At 49.3% G+C, this 13101-nt stretch overlaps 1 protein-coding gene across 1 annotated transcript in view; it reads right to left on the bottom strand.

The window, feature by feature from the left end:
- SLC39A11 (solute carrier family 39, member 11) overlaps window positions 1-7389 on the bottom strand; it is a gene marked incomplete at its 3' end in the record, with an annotated part of 243513 nt that extends 236124 nt beyond the window's left edge. The window contains exons 1-3 of the mRNA XM_008577694.1: window positions 7316-7389; window positions 3855-3973; window positions 1128-1166 (exon numbers count right to left, since the gene is read on the bottom strand). Of these exons, the coding sequence (XP_008575916.1) occupies window positions 1128-1166; window positions 3855-3962 (147 nt within the window). The remainder of the gene's footprint in view (window positions 1-1127; window positions 1167-3854; window positions 3974-7315) is intronic.
- Window positions 7390-13101: the final 5712 nt, after the last annotated feature.

The following is a 13101-nucleotide window of genomic DNA, read 5'->3' as shown; positions in this document are numbered from 1 at the left end:
CGAACAGGATCCACATTGGGATTACAACACGCCACAGGGAATTCAGGCCAGAGATCATTTTAGTTCTTGCCTCCTGGCCAGTCTTAAAAAGGCCGCTCACGGGCCGGCCCGGTGGCGCACGGGAGAGTGCGCCACCTGGGAGCGCAGCGGCGCTCCCGCCGAGGGTTTGGATCCCATGTGGAGACCAGTTCTAGCTCACTGGTTGAGCGCGGTGCAGGCGCAACACCGAGGGTTGCGATCCCGTTACTGGTCAGTAAAAAAAAGACAAAAAGGAAAAAAAAAAAAAGAAAGAAAATATCGTAAGTTGAAAATGCATTTGATACACCTAACCCACTGAATGCCATAGCTCAGCCCAGCCTCCCTTCGATGTGCTCAGAACATGACATTAGCCTACAGCTGTGCAAAGCCATCTCACACGAAGCTTATTTCATAATAAAGTGCTGAATATCTCATGTAATTGATTGCACACTGTACTGAAAACAGAATGGGTGGATTGGTACTAGAAGTATGGTTTCTACTGAATGCGTACCACTTTCGCAAAATAATAAAGTCGAACCATCGCAAGACTGGGGCCATCTGTGCAAGCAATTATTACTGCTCAGGCCACCGGGGATGTCCTGCCTTTCCCCAGTTCAGGGAGGTATGTATGAGAATCCATTTCTAGTCATCGACGCCACTGAACTTCCCTCCCAGAGAGGTTGGGAGAAGGCAGATGAAATGCAATTAGCAAGTGTCAAAAGTGACTGCAGTTGGGTGATGGGTACCTGGAATGCATCACAGGATTCTCTCCACTTTTTTACATGTTTGAAAGTGTCTACAATTAAAAGGATTTTAAAGAGGAAGGAGAGGAAGGAAAGAGAATATTTAATTAGTGCCAACTATGTAGCAGGCTAGGCCCTTCCTAAATATTATCTTATTTTATAAGTCCTGAGGTAGCTGCCAAACAAGTCTCCTTCACTGTCTGAAGAAATACAGGGACATCGAATAAGCTGGGAAATAAATATGGTCAGTGATGGGAGGGAGCCCACATCGAGGTCACCTGAGGAGGGGCTGGAGATGGCCCTTGGCAGAGAAATGTCAGAATAAACATGACTCCTTTTACATTTCTCCCACTGCATGCTACTTACCCCTGCTGCAAAGCCAAGGCTGCCATCTAAGATCTGCCTCTGAAAATGAAAAGAAGATATTTCAGTTTCTAAGGGACAACAAGATGATGTTTGCTGGGACAAGAGGATACCAGGAGGCCCAAGAGAGCCACACAAATAAACACTGGCCCACTCCTGAGCTTGTGAACTCCTGAGTTATCAAATGGGCCAAGGACCAGAAGGGGGAAAAAAATGTAAACCCTTCCATCCATCCCACAGCCACTCAGAAGTGTCCGTTCTCAGAAGTGTTGTTCTTGCATTGGGCTGTGTGTGGTGTCTCACTCAGCTCTTGCTGTGAATTATGACTATGAACCTTTAGAAAGTAGCTGGCCTAAAAGACAGAAATGCCAAGTATTGGTCAGGAGTGGGTGGCGTGGAATCATCGAACCCTGGGAGTGCAGGTGGACTCAAGCGCTTTGCAAAATGATTTGGCAGCCCCAGTAAGAAGAGCACACAGTGCGTGCCACTCCTGAGCAATTCCAGAACAGAAATGCATCTCAGATTCACCAGGCACACTCGCAGAAATGTCCAGAACAGCACTGTTTGTGAGAGCCAGAAACTAGAAAATACTCAAATTCCCACCAACAGTAGAAAAGACACATCAATTAGGATACAACAGAATACCATAAGGCAATGAGAACACGTGTGCATGTGCATGCATGCGTGCGCGCGCGCGCGCGCACACACACACACACACACACACAATATATGTATCTCTAACAAACAGGCCGGAGCATTAAATAAACTGGAAAATAAATAGGGCAAAATCAGCCAGACACAGAGCAATACATACTATATGATTACACCATCTAAATAAAATGCAAAAACAGGGAAAACTATCCCTGCTGTTAGAGATCGAGAGAAGGATTACCCTTGGAGGGGATGGTGGGCATGGCAATGGTGACAGGAAGGGAACCTGAAGGGGCTGCTAGGGGTTGGAAGGCTGGTGCTGTTCTGTTTCTTCATCTGGACACTAGTTTCATGGGCATTTGTAAAAATGATCAAGCTGTACACTTACAAAATGTACTCTCCTATATATGCATCTATTTCAATAATAAGACTTTTTAGTGTCCTCGATGGATGAATGTGGTATGCACATACAATGGCATATTCTTCAGCCTTAAAAAGGAAGGAAGTAGGGCCGGGGCACCCTGTGGCTCACTCAGGAGAGTGCGGTGCTGATAACACCAAGGCCACGGGTTCGGATCCTATATAGGGATGGCCGGTTCGCTCACTGGCTGAGCGTGGTGCTGACAACACCAAGTTGAGGGTTAAGATCCCCTTACCGGTCATCTTTTAAAAAAAAAAAAAAAAAAAAAAAGGAAGGAAGTCGTGGCACTTGCTGCAACACGGAAGACCCCTGAGGACGTTATGCTAAGTGAAATGAGCCGTCCCTCCACAGCAGTCTTTTCATCTTGCAAAACTCCAACTCTGTACCTATTCTTCCCTCCCTCCAGGCCCTGGCAACCACTATTCTACCCTTTTTTTGTTGTTTTTGGTGCTGGTACTGGGATCTAAACCCTTGACCTTGGTGTTAACAACACCATGCTCTAACCAAGTGAGCTAGCCTGCCAGCTCTTATTCTACTTTCTGTCTCTGCCAATTCAACTTCTCTACAAGCCGGGGAACCTGTGATTCCAGGGTGTGTGTTCTGAGTTCCAAGTCCTGGAGCAATTGCTGAGGAGGGGACGGGGACAGCACAGTGTGGGAGGCTGGGACCTTATCACTGAGATTAAGACCTGCCGGACTGGTCTCTAACACAAGAGTGCCCAACTTGCCAGCTTCCTAAACGTGTTTTCCTTTGCAGATCTGGCTCACAGTGTGTTGTACACAGACCTGAAGTCACCTGCTCAGGGCCACACCCACCATTGCTATGGCTGAGTGCTAAACAATGTGGGGACTGTGCATGAATCAGGACAGTCATGGAACACTCTGGATCTGGGGACCCGGGGTTTGGGGCTGGAGAAGAGAAAGGAATGTCAGGCAGATGAGGTAGAGGTGGGTGTGTGTTTGGAGCATGTAGGAGGGTGTAGGGATGGGGGGTGTGAAGTAAGGGGGGAGGCAGAGATGTGGGGGACATAGGGGTGCATGAGGGGGTGGGGCATGAGAGTGAGCGAGGGTGCTGGGGGTGTGAGCAGGGTATGTAGAGGATGCTTGGGAGTAGGGGTGGGCAGCCATGGGGGTCTGCTGGGGGACAGGGAGGGGGTCAGTCTCTATTCATCCTGAGCAGGGGAGAATGGAAAGTCCTGGAGATGCAGTAAAAGAGAAAGGCAACAGATAGCCTTCCTTCCCCCAAGGTCTTTTCAATCATCCCAGCTAAGTGCAGGCCACAGGGGAGGACTTTACATCTGCAACCTAATGTTCTTCGGTCCCGCATAGTACCATCTGCTGCAGGCCTGAAAGAAATTAGACGGAAGGTAGAAATCAGGCAGTGGGCTAAAGGAAGCTCAGTAATAGACTGGGCTCTTCACTTCCCAGTCCCTTCAAGAGTCAGGAGAGGAGGATAAAGCGCATGAGCACGTCTGCAGCGAGTAGACATCAGGAGAAGGGGAGAAAATAAGAAGACAGGGAGCAAACCTCACCACCCGCCACCCGGAGGCATGGCCAGTACGTTAAAGAGTCTGCAAACCTGTTCTATAGGGGGGGGGGGGTTGGGGGCTGGCCAAGGGGGTCCCCAAGAACTTCAAAAACTGAAGCAAGGCGACTCACCTGTCCACTAGAGAATACGAAGACGAGAGCTGCCCCAGCTGCCGTCATCCCCCAGGTGAAGAAGGTCCCCAGCAAGGCCTGGAACACAGAGCTGTGGCCTTGGAGCATGCTGGATACAGCTGTGTACAGAGGAACCAAAGGGTCAGCCTCCTTTCAGTGCCATGCACATGTTTTAACATGTGGCCTAATGCCCTCCACCCGAGCTGGCCTCTGTCTGGGTTGGTGGCGTGCACCTACCACCAGGCCATCCCAGACTTCCTAGACAACCCCACACACAGGCCGGGCTTCTCCATCTCGGTCACCAGTGCCCCCAGGTATCGGAAATCATATAACTCTGAAAGGAGGCATTTGGGGACCCCTAGAGAGATGCCAGTGAGCTCGCAAAAGAGGCTACATCATTGAGAAGTAGTTCCAAAGAGAAGTAGCACAAGGAATGCGGACTATTCAGCCGAAGGAAGGGGGCAGAGCAGGCCTGCTGCAGCCTTCCCCACACAGTCTGCCTATGCCACGAGCTCCTGCCTATCACCTGTTCCGTCCCTTCCAAACACAGGTGGCCAGTTCACATGCCCTCTTAAAGCTCTTCCATCTAATTCCTAATCACACTTCCACAGCTCCCCATGGGGCTCCCCTGGCCTGCAGAAAAGTAGACTCTACTGCCTGACCTTTGATTCCCCCACAGACTCTTCCAGCCCATGTCCCCATTACACCCTGCTTCAGCACCCTGCTCCAGCTCAACCAAATTATTTATGGCACTTTCAACAGGCCCCAGATAGTCCTGCCTCCAAGTCTCCGTGCATGCAGTTCCCTCCTGGAAGACCTTCCTTCCAAACTTCTAGCCATTGCAACCCAGAGCATCCTCTGTAGCCCACCTGCTGCCAACTCCATGACCAAGGCTCTCCTGATCCCACCCCAGCCCGGTCCTAGTGCACATCTCTGGTGTTTTCTTGGCATGAGCTTCCCTCCTTCGTCTTTTACATCCTTAGTTGCTTTTGAGCAAGGAAGATGCTTTTTCACATTTGAACACCCCTGTAAAATAGGTCTTTGTGGCACCTAAAAAATACTTGGTGAATTGAAAAAGGCCAGCTTACCTGGATGGGACAGTCAGAAAGGACAAGGAAACAGACCCATGAATGACATTTCCTCTGGCCAACGCAGCACACTGCTACTGAAACTGCAGCTACACCACTGCCCACCAAGAAAAGAAAGGGGAGAAGTACCATTCCCTCTTGTTTGGGCAAAGAGAACCTCCTCCAGGCTTTAACATGTTTGAAATTCTAGCTCTAAAATGACAGGGAGTCAAACCTCTTCCTGTGGAAAGTTACAAGGCAGAGAAACCCATCTGTTGAAAAACCCTGTGTTCCGGCACACAAACACTGAGGCTCAGGGCTGCATCTCAAAGGCCTCATTCAGCTGTCCAGCACCCACAGGGTTGGACATGACTCCACTGAGCTCAGCCCTGCCAGGCCCCTGTGCTCTGGAAGGAGCCAGCAGCCCCGGCCTGCAGATCAAGAGCTAAAGGCACCAACTCTGTTGACTGTGGCAGGAAACAGTGGCAGAGGGTGGACAGGGCCCCTATTCCAAAAAGCTCAGCAACACTGCCAGACTCAAAACTAGGAAAGGCTATGAGCCCACACAAATCCAGATGAGCCCAGGTGAGCCCTGGCTGAGTCCCCGGGCTAGGAAACCTCTGAGATAAATAGCATCTATGGGTCCAGACTGTGGTCCCCATAGTCTAAACAGAACTCAGGATGGCAACTACACCAATCAAAGAAAAAAAAATTATTTAAAAAAAAAAAAAAACACTCTTTTATATACGTCATCTTGGTAAGTAAGTCACCCTAGAAAGAGTGGTTTGTGTTGGTTTTTAAACCAGGACGTCTGGATCATTAGACCAATCATCTATTTCTAGCTGCCTGTGGATAAAATGGCAAACAGCATTTACAAAGAAAGGCACAAAGCTGTCATCCTCTTCGTTCTTATCCAAAACAGGTCATAACAAAAAACACCTTTTTTCCCCCAGTATTTGAATGTGCCTTTTGACAGCTAGAGGAGAGAGCAAACAATTTACATTTGCCAACAGGACAAAGTCAAGTGGATTTTGTAGGCTGGTGAACTGCAGGGAGCTCCTGGGTGTTCCTGCTAGTTAGTGGGACAGGAAAACACTATTCTAAGCCTGTCCCCATTTACACCTGAGCACTCTGAGAAATAAGAAAAAGGACATAGGAAAGATCACGGACACCATCCTTTCCATCCAAACAAAAACAACATTTATCATGCACAGTGCAAGCCCAGCACCCCTTGGAGGAGTTTATCCCATTTGCTGTTTTAAATCCTCCCTACTTAAAGGGTGGTCCGATAACCAGCAGCACTGGTCCCCCTTGGGAGCTGGTGAGAAATGCAGAATCCCAGACTTGAATCAGAATCTGCATTTTGCTGGCCAGTGAGCTCAGTTGGTCAGAGCATGGTTTCAATAACACCAATGTCCAGGGTTCTATCCCTGTACTGGCCAGCTGCAAAAAAAAAAAAAAGAATTTGCAGCTTATCAAATTCCATGGTGGATTCTTATGAGTATTAAAGTATGAGAAGCGCTGGTCTAAAACTGGAACAACTTCTGCAAGACAGAGAGCTTAGAAAGTGAGTTCTCCTGCCCTCAGGGGAATTGGCAAGGCCCACAGCACCAGCACCAAGAGAACAAAAAGTTTTCTCTCATACGTAGACCGGGAACACTTTGAGAACACGGAGCATCAGCCATGGCTCCTCCAAAGCAGCTTACACAATGGGGCTCACACTTCCTCATGAGCTGGATATTAATACCACAAACCTTGATTAGTTAGCAGGAGAGAGGATCATTCTCTGCCCACTCCAAATTTAAAGACACCAGCACCACATTCTACTACAGCAGCACAGGGGGTGTTCCTGGCTTTCTTTATAAATTATTTCTTTATTTACTTATTTATTTATTCATAAAGAAATGCTGGATTTCTTTATTTTTTCTCTCCCTTTTAAACCTGTTGCTCTGCTTCCAAGAGTCAGCCTCAAGATGCTGCTGAAGTTGCAGAAGCGGAAACAGCACGCGGGCGGTCTGGGCCTCAGTGAGACTGCACACACCCCTGACTCCATGAGGGGAATCCTGCAGGGATTCTGGTTTGGGCAGATATGACTGGGGAGCAGTTCCCTAGTACCTTGCTACTCAAAGTGTGGTCCACAAACCGGCTGACCTGGGAATTGGTTAAAAACGTCTGATCTCAGACCCCACCCAGACCTGCTGCAGGTTAACCAGATTCCCAGTCAAGTTCAAGAGGTCCTGCTAAGGCCCAGAGCAAGTGGGAGGGGCCTCCAAGCAGCTGGAATTGTAGCCACCTCTGCTCTCCAGGTCCTCCACACACACCATGAAGCAATGAATGGACAGGATCATGGCCAAGGACTGTAAAAGGAATGCATGTCACCACCCTGCAGCTTACCCTGGAGAGGGGCAGAGGTGGGCTGCGGGGCACACTCCTCCTTCCTCTGCCACCTGACAAAGCCTCCAACTTCTCCTCCAACCTCTTCCTCTCCCCAGGGACACCCCCTTCCAGGCTCCGGGTTGCTGCCCTTCTGAGTCCCACACTCCTGTCCTGGTGGCCCCAGACCCCGGGCCTCCGGCCCAACCAGAGACACTGAAGATAGAAAAGCCGACTCACTAGGGTGCCCTCTCCAGCCCCCACTCCACTTCCATCAGCCCCTGTTGCTGCTGGCTCCGCCGGCTCCACTCCTGCAGTCACTTCCTGCTTCCCTCCTGGCACACGTGTCCCTCCCGCCACCAGGCCCCGCCCTACCCCGAGCGGCAAATCCTGCCTGAAGAATAAATTCTCCAGTTCACAGCCTTCTGCAGGCTCAGGAACAGATCGGGGCGGGCAGAACAGAGCCCGAGGCCAAGCGCTGAGCAGTCTGTGAGTACAAGCCTCTGTAGTCCTAGGAGAAGCCACAGACACCCAAGCAAAGAGAGCACCTTCTAACATCCATGATGTTACTGATGTTTCTACACCTTTGGCAGCTGGCTCCAATGCTCTGGGTAGGAGCAGAGCTGCATGTTTTGGGGGAGGGGGTAGTGATGCCTCCATCAGCTTCATTCTCAAGGTCAATGGCCCTCAAACCATAGCTCCCATCAGAATCACCCAGAGGGATGTCAAGCACCAAACACCAGCACCCGGAGGTTCCGCTTCTGTAATTTGGAATGAGACCAAATTTGCTGCTTTGAACTAGAAGTTGCTGATGCTGCTGGTCCTGGGACAATCCTTTAAGAACCACTGCCTTAGGTCAAGGGCTTTGCTCGCCAGGGCTTCTGTGAAATAGACCAGAGGTAACATGGCTAGATTTAGCCCAAACCAGAACAAAAAAAAAAAACAACAAGATGTCTGTTTAAATTTGAATTTCAGGTAAGCAACAAATAAATAATCTATTAGTATAATACACCCTGTGATATTTGGGCCATGCTTATGCTAAAGACATATTCATTGTTTATCTGAAATTCAAACTTAACTGGGTGTCCTGTATTTCATTTGGCAACCTACCAGAGGGTACCCTGGGCAGAAAAACTTGCAGTGATCACAGTGGCCATAAATCAAAGGGTCCAATAACAACAGGCCTCTTCTGTGCAGCAGAAGTCACTGATGGTCACACCATATACCATGCACTGTCAGGAAAAAAAGATGGCATGTTGACCGTAGGGTGGTCTTTGCCCTGAAGAGACGCTCAGGCCAGGGAGAGTCAGACCAGCCATTCCAGCTCCATGTGAAAGCATGTGACAGACATGCCGAGAAGCAACACCAGGGTGGCAAGGCCCGCCACAATGTCACAGCTCTCCGCACACTCTGTAACGGTGGTGAACTGGCGTGATGTCTTGGCTTTGCTTTTTTTTTTTTTTTTTCTTAAAAGATGACCGGTAAGGGGATCTTAACCCTTGACTTGGTGTTGTCAGCACCACACTCACCCAGTGAGCGAACCGGCCATCCCTATATGGGATCCGAACCCGGGGCCTTGGTGTTATCAGCACCGCACTCTCCCGAGTGAGCCACGGGCCGGCCCTTGGCTTTGCTTCAAAATGCCATGGAAGAGGGGAGTGAATGAAGCAGAGATTAAACAAGATTGGCCATAAATTCATCATTGTTGAAGCTGGGGAATGGGCATATAGGGCTTCGTTCAATTTTTCTACTTTGGTATGTGTTTAAATTTTTCATCATGAAAAGTTAACAGACGTTTTTAAAACAAATCAACTAAACGTCTCTCCTGCAGTCATTTCTCTCCCTTCTCACTGCTGCTCTGAGGACTCAGCCTCCCGACCTCTCACCTAGGTCATGGCATTGACCTCCTTCCACCCCACCCTGCTCTGTGCACCACCACCAAGATGAACCCACCTAAAGCACAACTCGGCACTAACCTGCTCTAAAACCCCCCATGGCTCCCCAGTGCCTTTGCCATAAACTCCTCTGCCTGGAATTCAAGGTTTCCCATGATAGGATTCCAACTAAACTTTGTCAAGTTTGTCTCCCAGAGTTCTCCTCCTTGGCCAAGTTCACCACCCCCCTGCAGAGCCTTCCCTCCCTGCTACCCACGCCTCCCTTTATCCCATTTCTACTAAACTGCTCTTCACTTCCCAGTTCCTCAAATGTAAGTCCACCATCCATAGGCCCAGGTGCAATGCAATCTCCTCCGTCACTCCTGCTCTGATCTCATCTTCCACCTGTCCGACCGTGGTTAGAAATGGGGTCTCTGTCCTCGGAGGTGCCACAGAACTTCATCTGTATTCTAAGGCCTTTGTCTCCTTCCAGCTTATGTGAGCACTGTAGGATCTAATTCACTATTGTCTGCAGCACACAGACCCAGGATTTGAATCCAACTCCTCTCTGAACCCTCAACCCAAGCCAGCCTAGTATCTCCTACTACAGCATGTATTCAGGATATGCCCACATGCAATGCAAGGTTAAATTGACAGGGGGATGGAAAAGGTGGGGGCTGGGGGGAGTCAGGGAGCAACTAACATTTGTGCACAGTCTGGGCCAGACACTTCGCTTTTACATCATCTTCATATTTAAAACTCACAACAACTTTGGGGTAGGTATTGTTACCCCTATTTTATAGAGAAAAAATATTGAGGCTCAGGACAGCTCAAGAGTGACCCCTGGAGAGAGAGGGCAGTGTGGGAAACCAAGTCTAGCTCACTCCAGAGATGGTACCCTGCCTGTGCCAGACATTCAGGGCTCACAGGATGAGAGCCACAGGATGGGCCAACCCCAAGAGAAAATCTTACCGTTTCCCACCTTTCCAATATATCACTCCAACACACACACACAACCTGCCCAAATATGCAGTCTGCCTCTGTCTTTTGCTCCGTGTAGTAAGAGATGCTGCAGTGTGACCAGAAGAAAATGCTGTTTCCCGAAGGCCAAATATACTGGCTCTTATGTCCACCCCGACCCCCTGCCCATCCCTGTTTCCTCCCATAGGAGCAGGGGTGCCCCACAGCCCCCATAAGCTGGAGGAGGGGAAGAGATGGAGTGTGAAAGTACAGACCAGAGCAGTGGCTACTAAGAGGGTGGTAGGGTGCTTTGCAGGCAGCGAGGGCAGCTCTCCAAGTGTCAAAGGACCCTGGTCCTGACCATCAGCGAAGGGACTGCAGGGCAGCTGAATGGTGGGTGGTCCTTTGCAGAAGAATCGCTGTGGCTTTATCTGGCTAAACACCCAGCCAGCACCTCTCCCTGGAAGATTGGGGTGGGGTGGGCACAGGGATAGTGGCCAGCAGCTGCACAGAAAGGGGGTGAGATGGGCACAAAGTGGTCCAGCCCAGTGAGTCCTGCATCTCATCTCTGCTCCTCTCTCTCTCCCTCTCTCTCTGATCTTGTTTTTCTCAAGAGGTAATGCAGCAGTTGAGTGCCGGCTTCAGAATCTGACCACATAGTAGAAATCCCAGTGTGGCCTGTGGGTTTCCTTGGACAAATCCCACAACCTCTCGCAGCCTCAGTCTCCCCATCCTAAGTCAGGGTATAACACAGTGCTGTCTCCGGGTTACTTTACACCTGGAGTGAAGCACCCAACACCCTGCCCAGTGCCCATCCTGGCACCCTAAATAATCATTATCCATCGACCCTCTCTCCCTCCTTCCTTCCTTCCTTCCTTCCTTCATTGACTCAGCAGATACTTCTTCTGCATCCGCTGTCTCTGGCACTCTGCTGGACCCTGGTAGGCAGAGGTCAATTACACAGGTGTGGCTTTGCCTTGTCCACCCTTGCTTGCCTGCCATCTCTTCCCTTTGACTGCAGTCTGACCACTCGGCAGGAGGACTGAGCTAAACCCTGAGCCTGGGGCAGCCGGTTCCTTCCCTCTGCAGAGTGGGGATAATAAACCCAGCTGGAACTGGCTCTTTCTTGGATTTGCTGATGAAATCACAGAAGTGAGAGTCACAGGCAGGTTCGAGAAGTGCTAGAGAAATGTAAGGGTTTTGCTGCAGTTTGTTTAGGGGAGTATTAAAATGATCCTTCATCCTTATATTCAGAATTCATCTGCTCCTCTCCACCTCCACTGCGGCCACTTTGCCCAAACAACTCCGCTCCATCATCCTGCCCTGACGGCCTGATTCATCTTCCATTCCCCATCATGTCCTCCTGGCAGTTCCTTCTCTGCACAGCAGCCGAAGCCATCTTTCAAAAATGTAAATCCAATCACATCAGTCTACTACTGCAGACCCTTGAGGGCTCCTTGCTGCACACAGAATGTAAGACCCAAGCTTCCTCCCTCAGCATCTGGACCACCCGGAATCACTCCCCACCCCCTCCTTGCTCTGCTGCAGCCTGGCTGGTCTGCCTTCTCCTGGAACACCAAGCTTTTTCCTGCCTCAGGGCCTTTGCACTTAATTCTCCCTCTTCCCGAAGCATCTGTCTCCCAGATTTTCACTGGGCTGGATCCTTCTTGTCATTTGGAACTCAGCCCAAATGCCACCTCTTCAAAGAGGCCTTCCTTGAATATACAACCTAATGCAGACCTTCCAAACCTTCTTTATTTTCTTTGTGGCATTTCTTGAAGTCTTCTTTGTTTTGTTCTCCCAAATGCAAGCTCCATGAGAGCAGCACCATGTCCGCCTTCTGCACTGCAGTATCCACAGTGCATGCCACCTAGTAAATGTTCAATATGTACTAAATCAATAAGTAGATCAGATACAAGAGTGTTATCACCCGTACCAGCCAGCCACCAAGAAAAAAAAAATGTGTTACCCATTGGCTACACTTTGCATATTAAATATCATCCTGAGAGTTATGAAAAAAAAATGTTTGTATACTAGATCAGATTGTCACAGCTACTCCCATCATAACTTAAAAGTGTCAGCCAAGGGTAATTTTGCACCACCTCCCCCTCAAGAGACATTCAGCAAGGGGGAGGATGCTACTGGCATTAGTGTAATAGAGACCAGGCTGCTGCTAAACATCCTACATTTCCCAGGGCAGCCCCCACAACAAAGAACTATCTGGAACAAAATGTCAGAGGCTGAGAAACAAAATGTGTGAAATTGAAAAACCCTGAGGGGCTGGCCCATGGCTCACTTGGGAGAGCGTGGTGCTGACAACACCAAGTCAAGGGTTAAGATCCCCTTACTGGTCATCTTTAAAAAAGAAAAGAAAAACCCTGGTGTAATCCCATAAAATAAATTTTCTCATAATGATGTGATGATAATAATCATTCTTTAAAATTTAACATGAAGGGCTGGCCCGGTGGCGCACTGCTACAGTGCGCCACTTGGGAAGTGCAGCGGTGCTCCCGCCGAGGGTTTGGATCCCACATACAGACCGGCCGCTCACTGGCTGAGTGAGGTGCGGGTGCAACACCGAGGGTTGCGATCCCGTTGCCGGTCCTGGTCCAGTACAGGCACGACACTGAGGGTTGCGATCCGTTGCCGGACACGAAAAAAGACAAAAACAGTACAGGCACGACACTGAGGGTTGCGATCCGTTGCCGGACACGAAAAAAGGCAAAAAGGAAAAAAAAAAAAAATTTAACATGAAAAAAGGAAGAACAGTACAAAACAAAACTTTAACATGAGTTTCAAGACGTATCTGCCCTCAGTCAAGGTACTAGGTAGCATTTGATTCACCATAAAACCCTAGAAAAAAGAGAACTAATCAGTCTTTATAACCCCGAAATATCGCTGAAAATGTGTCTCTATGATAAAACATCCCATGGGCTCAATTCCTTCTAACCCTTTGGGTCTTGATAATTTAAG

This window comes from Galeopterus variegatus, unplaced genomic scaffold (assembly GCF_000696425.1).
Source record: "Galeopterus variegatus unplaced genomic scaffold, G_variegatus-3.0.2 Scaffold1564, whole genome shotgun sequence".
In the NCBI taxonomy this organism is placed as follows: domain Eukaryota; kingdom Metazoa; phylum Chordata; class Mammalia; order Dermoptera; family Cynocephalidae; genus Galeopterus; species Galeopterus variegatus.
Note: the sequence above shows the minus strand (reverse complement) of the source record. Positions and strands in the feature narration are given on the sequence as shown.